General features: G+C 59.8%; 1 protein-coding gene across 2 annotated transcripts in view; it reads right to left on the reverse strand.

Annotated features, from left to right (window-relative positions):
- Positions 1 to 6,177: 6,177 nt before the first annotated feature.
- BICRA (BRD4 interacting chromatin remodeling complex associated protein) overlaps positions 6,178 to 16,113 on the reverse strand; it is an 81,816-nt gene continuing 71,880 nt past the window's right edge. For both annotated transcript variants that reach the window (XM_039245869.1, XM_039245879.1), the window contains exons 8-15: positions 12,185 to 12,817; positions 11,850 to 12,030; positions 11,477 to 11,586; positions 10,750 to 10,811; positions 9,256 to 9,404; positions 9,030 to 9,124; positions 8,708 to 8,810; positions 6,178 to 8,257 (exon numbers count right to left, since the gene is read on the reverse strand). In XM_039245869.1, coding sequence (XP_039101800.1) covers positions 7,152 to 8,257; positions 8,708 to 8,810; positions 9,030 to 9,124; positions 9,256 to 9,404; positions 10,750 to 10,811; positions 11,477 to 11,586; positions 11,850 to 12,030; positions 12,185 to 12,817 — 2,439 coding nt within the window. In that variant the 3' untranslated portion in view covers positions 6,178 to 7,151. The remainder of the gene's footprint in view (positions 8,258 to 8,707; positions 8,811 to 9,029; positions 9,125 to 9,255; positions 9,405 to 10,749; positions 10,812 to 11,476; positions 11,587 to 11,849; positions 12,031 to 12,184; positions 12,818 to 16,113) is intronic.

Raw genomic sequence — 16,113 nt, forward strand, 5'->3', positions numbered from 1 at the left:
CAGCGCAGAGCCTGCTTCGGATCCTCTGTCCCTCCTTCCTTACCCCTGCCCCGCTCGCGCGCGCCCTCTCTCAAAAATAAATTAAACATTAATAAAAGAACAGCAGCAGTAATAACTTATTTTATTTTTTACAAAAATTTTCAAATGTTTTATTTTTATTTCTTTCTGAGAGAGAGAGACAGTGTGAGCAGGGGAGGGTCAGAGAAAGAGGGAGACACAGACTCTGAAACAGGCTCCAGGCTCTGAACTAGCTGTCAGCACAGAGCCCGACGCGGGGCTCGAACCCACAACCGTGAGATCATGACCCGAGCCGAAGTTGGACGCTTAACCAACTTAGCCACTCAGGTGCCCCAGCAATAATAATTTAAAAACTTAACTGAGTTCACGAAATTCCTCGCTCACAACCCCCACCCCACCTCCTCTCTACAGAACTCAAAGCAAAACCAAAAGCCCTAAATGGGGCCCAGAAGACCATTGGCAATCTGCCCCGTCCCTCTGCCCTCACCCCCTGGTTCACTCCCTGGCTCACTCCATTCCAGCCACGCTGGCTTCTTTGATGTTCCTCAAACACACCCACAGCCATGTAACCTCAGGGCCTTTGCACTTGCTGTTCCCACCATCCAAACCGCTCTTCCCACAGGGATCCTAACAGCTCCCTCCCTCCCCTCCTTTGCATCTGTGCTCAGATGTCACCTCCTCAGAGAAGCCCTCCCTGAGCTCCCTGCTTAATGCAGCCCCCACCATCCACCCATTATCATTGCGTTATTTCCTCCACAGTTCTACTCCCATTCTACACAGGCTACATTTCTCTGCTTAAGAGACCGGCTCCCAGGCAAGAACACAAGCCTCACGAGGGACAGGGATTTCGCACTGGGTGGCTTCCTGCTGTGCCCCCAGGCCAGCACAGGTCCCGAAACACCACACGGACTCAGTAAATACTTGCTGACTTAATCTTTCACTATTACTGAGCACTTCCTATGAGGAGTGGGCATTGCTATCCCCATTTTCCAGATGAGACAACCGAGTCCCAGAGGAGTGAAATAAAAAAGCACAGAGGGGGGCACCTGGGGGCTCAGCCATGAGCACCATCAACCAGAATAGAGATGTTAGTTTTCCTTTTTGAAATTTTATTTTTGTTTACTTATTTTCAGGGTGACTTATTTCTAATCTCTCCCTGCACATGAATGTCAGCAGGGATTTGTGTCTGTTTTGTTTAGTGTTGGCACCCAGTGCGCACTCGGGCAAATATTTAATCGGTTGTAGGTAATGTACATAATTGGGGTGGCAAAAATGTTCTTTTTTTTTTTTTGAGAGAGAGAGAAAGAGCGTGCAAGTGAGCGAGGGGCAGAGAGAGAGAGAATCCCATGAGGGGTGGGGTGGGAGAATGGATATATATATAGAGAGAGAGAGACAGACAGAGAAGTGAGGCTCATGTTTTTACCCAAAGTGGGACCCCAGCTTACCCGATGTGGAGCTCGAACTCACAAACTGTGACATCATGCCCTGAGCCGAGATCAAGAGTCAGGTGACCAACTGACTGAGCCACCCAGGCGCCCCTGAATCGTACGCTTTAAATGGGTGAATGGGCGCCTGGGTGGCTCAGTCGGCTAAGCGTCTGACTTCAGCTCAGGTCATGATCTCACTACTCGTGCTGACAGCTCGGAGCCCGGAGCTGCTTGGGATTCTGTGTCTCCCTCTCTCTCTGCCCCTCCCCTGTTCATGCTCTGCCTCTCTCTCTCAAAAATGAACAAACATTAAAAAAAAAACCCAACCAGGCCTGGAGGGAGCGGTGACTGACGCTCTTACTGCGACAAGCCTGGTCCTGTTCAAACACCTCGACACGGGTCATCTCCCTTCCCCGCAGAAGCGACCCCATAGTTCTTCTGAGCCTGCTGCGAGCTCGGATGAGATCCCGGAGGGGCTGAGAACTTGGCCATGGAGAGGAAAACGACCCCGGCTCTTGCACTGAGGTTTCGCGGTGTGTCAGCCACGACCGGAAGAAAGCGCGTGCCTTCGCGGACCCGGACCCACACCACGGAGGGGACTGTGGACGTTTGCAGCACGTAGAGGTTGTCGTGTGGGATTTCTAGTAATTGTGTTTTTTTAAATGTTTTTTTTTAATTTATTTCTAGGAGAGATAGAGAGAGACAGCGTGAGCAGGGGAGGGTCAGAGAGAGAGGGAGTCACAGACTGAAACAGGCTCCAGGCTCCGAGCTGGCAGTCAGCACAGAGCCCGACGCGGGGCTCGAACCCACGAACCGCGAGACCATGACCTAAGCGAAAGTCGGACGCTTAACCAACTAAGCCACCCAGGCGCCCCGTGATTTCTAGTAATTGTTTACTCACCACCGACTAGACCCACCAGTAGCTCGGTCTAATTAGTGTCTCTTAACGGCAGCCCTCGCAACAGCGTCACGGATCGGGGGAGGGGGGGGCTTCAAAGACCCTGTTAGGTGGATTTCAGTATAATGGGTCCCCTCGTAATCCTCTGGGTTTTACTCCGTGCATTTGGAGGCATAATTGTAGAAGGGGGTCAGTGGGGTGAAAAAGCGCCTAGTTAACACTCCCTGCCCCAGTAAGCATGCGTCGAGCTCTAATAACCAAGGCTGCTCCCTCGTCCTCCTCTCTCCCTGATCTCGAGTCCGGGGCAGCCTCGCGAGACCTCTGCCCAAGGCACAAGCTCAGAATTTTTTTTTTGCCCCTAGCTCTCTCCCTCCCCACGCGTTAAAACCGGATGGAGAAATTCTGGCGCGCGCTACAGCATGAACCATGGCGACCTTGTGCCGAGTGTCATAAGCCAGTCACGGAAGATCAGATACTGTTGGCTCCACCCCTGAGGGGCTAATAGCAGCCCGAGCCATCCAGACAGAAAGTGAAAGGGTAGTTTGCAGGGCTTGAGGAGAGGGGGCAGGGGGAGCTGGGGATTGACAGGGACAGAGTTCCAGGGTCTGAGGGGATGGTTGCACCAGGGGAAGGCACTTAGTGCCACCGAACAGTGTGCTTAGAAACGGTTAAAATCGCGGCGCCTGGGTGGCTCAGTCCGTTCGTGGGTTCGAGCCCCGCGGCCGGCTCTGGGCTGACAGCTCGAAGCCTGGAGCCTGCTTCAGATTCTGTGTCTCCCTCTCTCTCTGACCCTCCCCTGCTTGTGCTCTGTCTCTCAAAAATAAATAAACGTCAAAAAAAAAAAAAAAAGAAAAGAAAAGAAACGGTTAAAATGCTAAATTTCACATTATGCATGTTTTACCACAACTACATAAAAAAAGCCCAAACAGTTGGAGAAGGAGGCCAGCCAGGCTGGTAGTTAGCGATGAGCTTCGGGGTGACCTGAACCCTGAGCTAGCTGTTCTGGGCCTCTTTTTCCAGATACTTCAGCTGCAGGAAAGGAGACGCCACAGGCCCCCCACCGAGATTAACTTCGGCTCCTTCTGGGATCTGTGAGCAAGTGAAGTGTGGTCCCTGGGGCTAACTTGGCAGGAGCTGAGATCAGTTTCGGTCTCCTCCCCCAGCGGGTGGGGGGCTCTGGCTCCTGCACTGTCCTCCTGGGAAGGCCTTGCTGAGGGCCCCCAGCTCCCTGGGAAGCCGAGTGTGCAGAGCCAAGGTCGCGGGCTTGCAGCCAGACCACCTGGCGGGCAGCCCAGCCTGCCAATGACGGCATCCCTCGGGGCCACAATTTCTTCATCCGTAAAATGGGGTACCAGTCCCCACACTGGGGCCTCTGGGAGGACCAGATGAAATATCCCGGGTGGAGGGCTTGAAACAGTGATCGGGCTGCAGGCAGCCAACTTTCCCGAATTTCCGCGGAAATCACCCGCGAACTTTTTGGCGCAGCCACGTGGGGTCCCCGGAGCGGGCGCGGATCCAAGGATGTTAAGAAACGCGCTCTTCTGGGCATTATTTCGCACGTGGGGAAGTAGACAGACAGCTAGGACGGGGGGAGGGGTCGTCTCTCTTTCAGAGACCCCACAAATCAGCTCCCCCCTTTCATAAGTCCCCCCAGGGCCTGCAGAGAAACGGGGCGCGTGCTGGACGCCTGGACCGCGCCGCCGCCCGCTGGCTGGGCTCCGTTTCCGCAATCGCCCCGTCTGTTCCTCACGCGGCCGCCAGAGGGCGCCCGGGAAACCCAAGTCGGCTCACAGCCCTCAGCTTAGGACCTTGCCCTTGGCTCACCGCTGGCTCAGCGAAATCATCGCCATCACTGCGAAGCACAGGGTTCTACACCATCGGCCCGCCGGGTTCCCTCTGATCTCCCCCTCGTTCCTTCTCTCCCTCTCTCACCCTCCAAAGAGTCCAGCCACATGGGCGGGCCTCCTTGCAGTCTCTTAAACAGTCCAGACACGCTCCGGCCTCAGAGCTCTTTCTGCCTTGGGTGCTTCCCACCCGCCCCCCCCCCCCCAAGATCTCACTGTGGCGCTCTCGCTACCATTTCATGTATATCTCTGTTCAAATGTCACCTCCTCAAAGGCGTTTTCCTTTCCTACTGATCCCGAGTGTCCTAACGTGTAGTTCCACAGGTTGTCCACTGCACAAAGCACTCACTGAACCACCCGTTCACTCACTGAACCACCAGAGGGGGCTGGAATCCGGCTCACACCGTGCGCTTCAGAACTCAGTGCCCAGGGGCCCCCCGGGTGGCTCAGTCAGTTAAGCGTCCGACTCTTGATCTCGGCTCAGGTCATGATCTCACCGTTTGTGAGTTCGAGCCCCACACGGGGCTCTGGGCTGACAGTGCAGAGGCTGCTTGGGATTCTCTCTCCCTTTGTCTCTGCTCCTAGCTCTCCCGCTCTCTCAAAATAAATTAAAACAAAAATAGTCACCTCAGGGCCCAGAAGAAAGGGACGCTGTTTTCTAATTCACACAAAGGCGTCCGAGGAAAGGACTAACCTTATCTGTTTCTCTATCCCGTGTTACGAACTGTGTCCCCCCGGAAGATATGCTGATGTCCTAGCCCCCAGCACCCGTGACCGTGATCTTATTTGGAGACAGGATCTTTGCAGCTGTAAGCCAACGAAGTGGAGGCCACACTGGAGGAGGGGAGACTATTATCCAATATGGGCTCCTTTTAGGAGACACCAAGGTCGAAAAAGGAGGGACATGGCCACAAGGCTAGAACACGTGGGACCACCCTCGACCGGGAAGTCAAGGAAGGGCCCTCACACGGAGTCCCTAGAGGCGGCATGGTGCTGCTGGGGCCTCGACGTGGGACATCCGGCCTCCAGAATGTAAAAGAACAAATGTCTGGTCTTTTAAGCCACCCAGTTGGTGGTACCATGTGTTATGGTGGCCCCAGGACACTAGCACGTGCTGCTCGATTGTTCTTCCTCTCTCCAGCCGACACTGCCCGCATTTACCGGCAATCTTCATTATGTCCGGGTGCCCCATCTGTGAATTCATCTGCTTGTTAAAGTTCATTTGTACCCCCGACCCCCCCAAACTCGCAGCACAATTGTAGACCTGCGTGGAGTCATCCAGCACGCATGTTCCCGGCTGAGGTTGCTTTCAGCTCTCATACTGACAAGCAGCCTTTTCAAGTTCTGTTTAGTGCCCGGGTTTTCACATTTCTGTGTTTCCGTCGGTGATGTCACTGTCCAAGGCGCCCTGGTGGTGCTGTCCAGCGTCCCTAAGCGCAAGAAGGCTGGGATGTGCCTTATGCAGCAGGTACAGGTGTTAGACAAGCTTCCTTCAGGCCCGAGTTATACAGCGTTGCTGGCCATGAGCCCCATGCGGACGGATCAACAATGTGTGTTAATCGTGTCTTTACAGAAAGACACATAACACGAGGTTATGTACCAAGAAGCTTACAAAAATGTTGCAGAGGTTTGTAGCAGCGAACCCCTATTTCCTCCAGGAGCGGCAGTTCAGTATTCGCGAATTCTGCATTTGCGGGACCTGTAACTTTATGGGGGGATGATAAGAATCACCCGAGTTTGGTTGAACTGCTTTCCATCTGCCTTCTCCACTAAGTCGGCTCCCCCAGGTAGGGGCTTCTGTCTCTCCTGCTCCGCTGCACCCCTGTGCCTGGAACGGAGAGCCTGGCACCCAAGAGGCATTCAACAAACACATGTAGAATTGAGCCCTCACAATCCCCGTCCCCACTCCTGTTTGGACCCGACCCCTAGACTTCCAACAACGCCCCCAACCCACGAAGACCCAAAAGCAATGGGGCCGAGACGGAGTCAGTACAGTTTTAAAAAAAGGATCAGTTTTTAATTTACAAGAGTTCTAAATGTACAGAATTCTCCTTTAAAAAAATCGTTATACACAATAAATACAGTAAAAAAAATTTATTTTACAGTACTAGTTTTGTCTCCGAGATTTCAAAATCTGGCGCGGGTGGCTGGCGGCAGGAAGAACAGAGGGAAGACTGGCTGGGGAAGCGGGGGGTGGGGGGGTGGAGGGGTGGGAGGAAGACCCCGGTTTCCTGTTTTGGAGGTTTGCTGGGATTTTAAGTCGAGGGACGGGAGGGTTCGAAATCTCTCTCTCTCTCTCTTGCTCACTCGAGCACACACACGGGGGGGACACAGGACACGGAGCTGGACGCACACACAAGGATGTGACACGGTGCCCAGGGGCACAGCCCTCCGAGATGGGGGTCGGGGACGCTGGCTGACGCCCGCCCTGCCCTGCGGTTCCTCTTACAGCCTGTGGGGGCGCTAGGGAGAGGCTGAGCGAGGCTGGCAGGGAACCTCCCGGCTCGGGGCGCCCTCGGCGCGTGGGTCTGTGAGGCCACACGGACAAGCCCAGCGCGGGGACACGCGTGTAAACAGTGGGAACGACCAGGGTACCTGCATCCCTGGCAAACACACACGCGTCCCCCCTCCCCCAGCGGTGGGGCGGAGTGTGGCAGGAAGCGGGAAGAAATAGGAAATGACGACACACCGGGATCACCCCCACCTTGGGCGGGGGGGGGCATTTTACATTACAGCCCCCTCCCCTCAACCCCCCACCCCCACCCAACACCCCGGCTGGCGCAGGCAGTGGGGGAGGAGGCCTTTGTGACTCAAATAACTTAGGCAAGAAAAAGTGTCAGGGGATCCCCGGCTCGTGTCCCCCAGGAGGCTGAGGTCGGACGCCCAGCTGCCCCCCGGCGTCTGCGCAGAAGGGGGTGGGGGTGGGGGTGGGGGCGGGAGAGGGAAGGGAGGACCGGCCCGGTGTTATCTGTTCAACGTCCTGGTGCCGAGGCCACCGTTGTGACTGGAGGGCGGGTAGGCCTCCGGCCTGTGCAGCGGCGGCGGGGAGGCGGGCGTGACGGCCGTCGGGGCGGCGTGCGGGTAGGCGGGCGCGGGTGTCCGGCCCGGCGCCTGCTGGAGGTTCAGGATGCTGTCGATGGCGCTCTGCAGGTGCTCCGTGAGCGTGTCGTCCTGCGGGCTGTCGCTCGAGAAGCTGGCCTGGTCCACGTCGGGCGACTCGGACTTGCGCCGCTTGGCGGCGGGCGCCTCCCAGCCGGGGTCGCGGCTGCCGCTCCCCTGCCCGCCGCCGGCCGCGGGCTCCGGCGGCGCCCCCTTCAGGACGCGCTGGTACAGCTCGTCCTCCACGGCGGCCAGCTCGCGGATGAGCCCGCTGGTGGCCTCGTCCACTTTGGCGGGCAGCGGCGCGGGGCTGCCGCCCCGGGCCCTGCCGCTCGCGGCCCCCTCCCCCGCCCCGCCGCCCAGGGCCTCCACGTTCTCGCGGTACGTCTTCCGGAGGGGCAGCCGCGGGCAGTGCGGGGCCGGGGCCGCCAGCTTGCGGTCGCCGGCCGCGGGCGGCGGGTGGTCCACGGTGCCGTTCATCTGGCCGGCGGCCGGGGGCGGCGGCGGCGGCGGCCGGGGCGGGGGCTCCGCTGCCTTGAGGGCGGCGGGCGGCGGGGGCTGGTGCACCGGGTCCAGGGCCGTGTTGTGGACGACCTTGCTGAGCCCGGCTTCCTGCTTGATCTTGAGCTTCAGGCCAATGCGGCTCCGCGCCTCGTAGGTCTTGATGGGCGGCCGGTTGCGGGAGGGCATCGGGCCGTCCTCGTCTGCGTCCAGGGAGGAGGCGGCGGAAGAGGAGGAGGAGGAGGAGGAGGAGGAGGAGGACAGGGAGGAGGACGCCCGGGCCCAGGTCACGGAAGGGGGGCCCCCCGCGCCACCGTGCCGAATCACCAGCTTCGTGGGCAGGTGCAGCGGGGGCTGGGCGGGGGCCCCGGACACTGAGGACGGCGGCGGGCCGTGCCCAGGCGGCCGATGTCCCTCCGAAGAGGCAGCGATGGGGAGGCCGAGAGAGCGCGAGGAAGACACGTACTCGTCTGCAAAACCAGGGGGCCGAGAAGCCCCGCGGGGTTAGAGCGAAGGCACGAGGCGCCCGCGCAGAGCCTGGCGGAGGGGAGCCTGTGCGCCGGCAGCATCCACCATCCGCCAGCCCGTGGGGCTGAGGCCTGGACTCGTTAGACCCTCAGGACACACGCTGGCCACCACCCCTCGGCCCCTCCCAAGTCCCCCGACTGTGGCGGGGGGTGGGGTGGGGAGGGCGGCCGTCTCTGCCAGGAGGGAGTGAAACTGACACCCGGTGATGAAGGAAATGAACTCCTTTCTCTCTGGTCTCAGAGGCCCTGCGGGAAGGCGGGCTCGGGTGTCCCCTAGTGGTGGAGGAAGGTAAGACCACACACCCCTCTTCGCCCCCAGTGTAACTCCACTGTAGGGGCACCAGTTGGAGACACCTCTCTTCCTCCCTCCCTTCCCCTCCCCTCCCCGCTCACCGGGCTTCTCCTTGGCCAGTTGTTTGTCCAAGGCAAGGGTGGTCTTCTCCTCCTGGATGAACATTCGGTCGATCATTACCATCTCCGCCGAGGGGCTCACCCTCTAAGGGGGGCGGGTGGGGAGAAGAGGAGAGAATGGGCCAGGGAAGCAGCCAGGAGAGGGGGGGCACGTGCACACCCGCAGAAGCACAGGAGCAGATTCCAAACTGTCCTTCTTGGGATCTGACCACCAGCCTCCTTCCCTCCCTCCACCTTGCCCCGAGGGGGCAAGGGGAAAGGGGGGGGGGGTGTCTCCCGGGCAGCAAGGGGGACAGCACCCTACCCGGGACTCCTCCAGGAGCAGAAGGCGGTATTTATTGAGCATGGCCTGGGTGCGTTTCAGCAGCTGCGTGGAGACCGTCTCGAACTCCTCATCCACTGCGGAAGAAGAGACGAGGTCCAGACTCACGGACGCTGGGGGGCGGGGCTTACCCTGATCCTTCCTATGCCCCTCCCCACGCTAGAGACCAGGTAGGGAGAGTCCCGGGGTGGGAGGGGGGGGGGCTCACCTTTGTGGTAGTCGTTGGGAGAGGGGAGGGCACCCTGGTAGACGTGGTAGGGCAGGAGGCGATGCAGGGCATCCTCGAAGGAGGGGAAGGCTGTCTTGTAGTCAGGGTGCAGGACGGAGCCCTGATGTTTGTGCAAATGTTCCAGGAAGCTGGGGGGCGGGGAGAGACACCACGCACGCGCACACACGCACACACGCACACGCACAGAGCTGGTGGTGAGGCCGGGAGAAATCGGATCCCGACCCTGAGCCCCGGGCCACCCAATGCCCGGGAAATGTCCTCATGTGTGCGAACAAGCTCGTTCTGTCTCACGGACTTCGGCAACAGCCTAAGGGAGTAGGTGCTATCGCTATCCCCATTCTATAGACGAGGGAATCGAGGCCCACAATAGTGACCTTCCCACACACAAAGCGGGGAAGAGGCAGAGCTGGGAGCCGGATGCCAGGGCTTGAAACCCAGCCTCCACGGTCTCCTGTTATACCGTCTCCTGCCACCAGGGGTCAGTACGTCCCCAGTCGGCCTCAGGCCCAACAGCAACCTTGGGAAGGTGGGGGGGTGGGAGGTTAGTAGGTAAGATCCAGTTCTCTCCAGGGCTGTTTTCTACCACAGCTCCGAGCAGTGGGTTATGTCTCTTTACTGCGTGACTGTCTCTCTCCCCAGACATGCTCGTCTCTACCCTGTGCTGGAGACCAGCAGCACCAGCACAGCACAGGGGCAGGAAGTCAGCCTGTCTGGTGTTTTCAGAATCCAGCACAGCACTGGGCATCGAGTGGGTACTTGATAAACACTTGTCGTGGGAGGGCAGAAAGAGAGGAGGCAGGCGAGCACCCAGCGTCTGCCCATCGCCCACCCAGACCCCATCCATCCAAATATCCATCTATCCACCCAAACGCCCACCCAGACCCCATTCATCCACCCCAACACCCATCCACACCCCATTCACCCACCCCAACTCCCATCCACACCCCATTCACCCACCAACACCCATCCACACCCTTTTCAATCACCCCAACACCCATCCACACCCCATTCATCCACCCCAACACCCATCCACACCCCTTTCAATCACCCCAATACCAATCCACACCCCATTCACCCACCCCAACTCCCATCCACACCCCATTCACCCGCCCCAACTCCCATCCACACCCCATTCATCCACCCCAACACCCATCCATCCAAATACCGTCCAAACAACCATGCAGACCACAATAATCTATGCACCATCCTGGACTCCCATCCTTCTATTCACCCAAACACCCACCCATCTTAGCAGCGTCCAGGAATCCACACCTGTCACCCTATTATCACTACAGCCACCACCCCAGTTTCTAGAGAGGAAACTGAGGGTCTTTGAGGGGAATTATATTGCCCCACGCCACACAGCTAACAAGAGGTGGGGCCTGTGCGACCCCACTTCCGAAGGGTGGTCCTCACACCCTGCTCCCAAGCCCCCCGGGAAGGCTGGGGAAGGGGCGCGGCACTGCAACTCACCAAGCTTCTTTGCTGGGCTGAAGTGGGGGGGGTTTCTTCAGACCACTCAATTTGCTCTCGTACTGCAGGGGGAGGGAGGCGAGTGAGAGCTATCACCACAGATACCCTCACCTCACCTCCTTTCCACCCGGCCTGGCCTGCGGCAAAGATGATTGGGCTCATCCCTCTCCCCCCCGAGCCCCCCAGCTGCGGGACGTGCTGCCCTTCACGCCAGACCTGCCTGGCTCCCTCCGCCCCCTCTCCCGCCTCCACCCGAGTATGGACCTCCACCCGACTCTGCTGACTGCCCAGAGTCTGGCCCCCCTGACCGGCATGGCTCTCCTTCTGTTCCCGGCCCCAGATCCCATCCCCCCAACTTCCCTCCACCACCGGCGGTGACTTGGCCTCGGAGGCTCTCTCAGACCCCAGCATCCTGGTCCCTCCACCGACTGTGTTCTTGTCTTCCCCCTCCCCCCTCCCCCACTCCCTGCAGACGGTCTCTGCCTCAGTCTCCCCCACACTGCTCTGCCCTCTCCAGTCTGGGCTCTCCGGACCCTTCCCTCTTCCTCCAGCCTCAACCTCTCCCACTCCCGCCCCCAGTGACCCACCCGAGTCATAGCTCCTGGGTCTCAATGTCTGTGGGTCTTGCTGTCTCACAGGTGCCCCCCAGGCACCTGTCGGTTGGCCTCCTCTCCCCGTTCCCTGGTGACCCTGGTTTGGCCCTCCCCCCGCTCTGGTGGCCCCGTACCTGCAGCCCCGAAGACTTCCCTGGCCCAGCCGCAGCGGCCCTGGTCACACTCAGGCTTGGGAGGTTGCTGGCAAAAGCTTTGCTCTCGGCAGGAAGCAGAGGAGGGAGGCCTGGGGGTGGGGGTGGGGCAGACCGGGCTCAGGGGTCACCGGCACACAGGCCCCTCCACAATGTGACCCCCCAATCCTGTGCCCACGGGCCTCGGTGGCCCTGAACTGAGTACCGCCTCGGATCGGGGGCAGACAGCCCTTCCTCCTCCACCTTCCCTGCCCTGTGAGGTCCGGGTGACAGCTCTGTCCCAGCCCGCTGCTCTCCTCCTGCCCACCCACCTTCGGGCCCCCCCCTTCTCCTGCGGGGGCTACCTCTCCCCTACCTGTGGTGGCCATGGGTGCCGGGGCAGGGGGATGGCTGGGGGCGGTGGGAGTCCCGGATGGGGCCTGCCCACTGACCAGCACAGAGGCGGTGGGGCTGGCGAGGGGCCCCAGGCTGGCGGAGGTCTGTGGGGCGGCGGGAGCCCCCCCGGCCTTGTTCTGGAGGATAATTCCGGACGGCACCTGAGGAGGGGGGACAGGTGATTGAGGGGTAGGGGGCGCACCCCGGGGGGGCAGCGGCCAAGTGCCAGGGCTGGGGACGGTCTCCCCGTCGGACGGTGCGGGGAGGGCAGGGCTCGTGGGCTGGGTGGTGGGGCTGGTCCCTGCCTCCGATTACCTGGTGAAATCTCTCGAGAAGAGCCTTCGGCTGGGGCAGCGCCGGGAAGGGGGCGGTCACCATCTGGAAGGTCCGAGGAGGCGGTGGGGGGGGCGCTGCGGGCTCAGGGACCAGGTGGAGGGTCGGAGGGGGCGTGGGGGACTTGTGGGGCCCCTGGCCGGGCGGGAACTGCAGCTGGAAGTCGGGCGGCGTCGGGGCCGGCAGCCTGGTGGACGCGTCCGTGGAGGCCACGACAGACGAGGTGGAGGCGGGCGGGAGGTGGGGGGTCGGGGGCAGCGGCCCCTCTGGGGGCTGGGAAGGGGGGCGCAGGGGTGGCTGAGGGGGGCCGGGGGCAGTGGGGGCCGGGGCGCTGGCAGGTGGGGGCACCCCCAGCTGGTTCTGGATGACGAAGATGCCAGGCAGGGTCGGGGGTGCCTGGGGTGGGGGGCAGGGGTGCAGGGTGGGCTCTGAGGGCGGGCGGGACAGGCTCTGGGGCTGGGAGGGCGGGCGGGAGTGGGGGCGGGAGGGCGGGCGGGAGGGGGGCCTGGCGGGGTGTGGGGAGGGCAGGTGGGGGCTGTCTCCCAGAGGGGCCTGGTGAGGTAGTGACGGGGACGAGGAGGGGCCTGGGCCCTTGAGTGGAGCCGCTGCCGGGATCTGGCCAGGGGGAGGGAGGGAGAGGGGAGGGGGCGGGGGTCAGAACCAACCTTGGGTCCCGTTGCCCCCATACTGGGCACCCCGGCCACTCCCACCAAAACACCTCCTCCTTAGCCGCCCCTTGTCTTGAGAGAAGGGACTGGGCACGGCTTATCTTCACGCCCTGCTCCACCCCTCCACCCGCCCCCACCTCACCCCCTACCTTTCCTCTGATCTCACCCCCTCCCTGCAGGCCCCCTCCCCCCTCCCCCCCCCACAGGTGAGCTCTGCAGGGTTTGGGGACAGCAGCGGAGAAAGCAGTGGCATCAGTGGCGGGGGGTGGGGGGTGGGGGGCACCACACCAGCTGCCCAGCGGGGAGGCAGGGGGGCCAGGGAGCGCGAGCAGAGCAGCAGAGGGGAGGGAGGCGGCCGGATAGGGGCGGCATCCCAGCCGCCAGCCCCGAGGGGCCTGACTGTCCAGCTAACCCAGGAACGTGGACACCGGCACAGATGGGGGGCTGGGGGGCCCGGAGGGCCCAGGATGGGGGTGGCAACTGGGGGTCACAGTCAGGGCCCACTGGACATTGGCCTTGACTCATGGGCCCTCTAAGTGTCCGCGGCCTCTGCCTCCGTGTGGCTGTGCGGCCGCGGCTGCAGGCCCACCTGGGTGCCACTGAGCTTGCGGGTGTGGGCACATGCACGTGTGCGTGTAGGTTTGTGCCTATCAGACTTGCACGCATGGGCCAGGTGCTGGTCTGTTACACACACACACGGTGACCTGGCCTAAAACACACCTCAGACAGAGCACCTCTGAACTGTCCTCCCCCACCCCCCAGAATCATGACCTTGGGGAGCCCGTCTGACCCCTGAGTACCAGCTGTGTGCCTGACACCGGGCTGGCCCCCCTCCACTGTCACGGGATCCACACCCTGGTGACAGCCCACAGTGACGCATGTATGGACGGCCACCTGCACCCATTATGTATGGTCCCTGAAAGCAGAAAAAACACTGAAACCATTTCATACATGGGAAACCGAGGTCAGAGAGCTGAAATGGCTGGTCCCACGTCCCCCTGCCTCACCCCTGTCCTGTGACTTCCAAGTTGAAGGATTCAGGCCCAAAGGGCTCAGGGGACCTGCCCAAGGTCACCCGTGCTGCCATGCTCCAAAGATGGGGCTCTTTGCTTTGAGCCCCCAGTGTGGGCCGACTCATGATTTCAAGGCTACAACTTATTATAAGCCTCCAATGCCCCGGACCCTTCCAAGGCTGCCCCTCAGTAACTTCCCACAATTCAAAACAAGCCCCCCCACCCCAAACCAATCAATCCACACCTCCCCAACAGCTTGTGAGCTCTAAGAAGAGATCAGAGAGGCCCTCAGCTCTCATAAGGGGCTGGTGAGGTTGTCCCCCAGACAGGCCCTCTGGTCTAGGGGCTTTGAAAGGGTCACGACCTTGGGCTCGGTAATCCGCCCTCTAGGAATCTGTGATAGGAGGGAACCATTCAGGAACTTGCTCACGGGGCTACGCACCGTGGGAGTATTTACAATAGAGAACATGGGGGAACAACCCACGCGGCCAAAGCAGGTAAGAAGCCAAGGAAGTTGGGCAGGAAGCCGGCTGCTCCACACCAGCCCTGAAACCCACGCTTCCGGGGGCCGGGCCAGGCGGCCAGACAACGGCCAGCAAGCTAGGGAAGTAAGAGTAACGCATTACGTGATCGCTGGACAGCTGGCTACGTGAGATCACACAGCGTGGATAACGGCACCGTCTCAATGCTCGGTTTGCTGCATTTGCTAACTCTGCTATCAAGGAAGAGAACGCTCTTGTTCTCAAAGGCGGAGACAAGAGAAGGGAGGATAGAGAGTAATACGGCAATGCATTTCTGGTGGGTACATCGGGGCGACAGCCAGCGGTGCCTCCTCATTATTTGGTCTCCTCCCACCTTGGGTCTTGTGGCAGGGTTAGTCTCTGTGACCAACAGATTTGGTGGAAATGGGAATACACTGCGCCCAAGAGGCAGTTCTAGAAAAGACCATGGCTTTCATTCTAGGACTCTCTCTCGTGGATCATTTACTTTGGGGGAAGCCAGCTTTGGAGTGTGTTTTAAGGCGCCCTTTGGAGAGGGCTGCGAAGGGAGGAGCTGAGGCCGTTGGCTGGCACGCACGTAAGTGCACCCCTCAGAAGCGTAGTCTCCTGCCCCGACAAGCCTTTAGATAACTCCAGCCCTAACTGACCCTTGTGAGAGGCCGTGAGCCAGCAGCCTACAGCTAAGCTGCTTCCAGATTCCCAATCCTCACAAACTATGGGAGATAAGTTAATACTTATTGTTTAAAGCCGCTAAGTGTGGGGGGCTAATTTGTTACACAGCAGTAGATAACTAATATATCCTGTTGAAGAGCAAAGGACAGCCGTGGGTTCCCTGTATAGTTCCTACAATGTTGCTATATGTTTCAAATCATTTTTAAACGTTTTAAAATAACAATGTTAAAAACTCATCACCTACTCATTAAAAATACAGACCCAACAGCGCCCTCCTCCCTCTTCCCAACAGAGTCAAAAAACCAAATGATACACTGGGGGGAACCCTCTCAATTCCTAGCATCTATAATCAGCCTGCAGAAATCACAACCAACCGGGGAGAAAAAGCGGCAAAGGCCATGATCAGACAGCGCACGGAAGAGGAAACACAGAGGTTTGTCTATTTCCAAAGATGCTCAACGTCATTTGCAACGAGAAATGCACACCGCAAGCACCCTCTGGAACCATTATCACTCATCCCGTTAGGAATGAGGCGCATCTCATAAAGACACTCCCCGGCATTGACCTTGAGGCACTCAAGTGGCACGACTGCCCCAACTCGAGAGCAATGCAATGCGGTAGCTGTGCAAATTGTCTGCTTTGATCCAGCCAACAGGCTGCCCAGAAGTGACCTGACAGATGCACGTGCGCTTGTGGGAAGTGAGCAGGTGATAAGTTGTTTATTACAGCTGTGGGGGAGGGGGCGGGGGGGCAGGGCAAAGCCTGGACTTGGCTAGTGTGCATCGATCTACACAGCACTGACTGGAGAGGGAATGACTGTGCATCCCCATGGAGCAGTACTTCCCAGCTGTAACAAGGGGTCGAGGGAACTCTCTGAACACTGCCAAGACAGCCTAGAATGTGCTACCTTCTGGGCGGTCAGACATGGGAGGGAAACGTAAATCCACATTGACACGCACACGCTCGAAACACTGGACATCTATACAACGGACAAGGAATTGTGGATTCCTGGAGGGCCGGTGGGCTGAGAAGGTAGGCCTGGGGAGGGGCTTTGAAAC

This window comes from Hyaena hyaena, unplaced genomic scaffold, assembly GCF_003009895.1.
Source record: "Hyaena hyaena isolate Hyena2069 unplaced genomic scaffold, ASM300989v1 scaffold_9, whole genome shotgun sequence".
Classification (NCBI taxonomy): domain Eukaryota; kingdom Metazoa; phylum Chordata; class Mammalia; order Carnivora; family Hyaenidae; genus Hyaena; species Hyaena hyaena.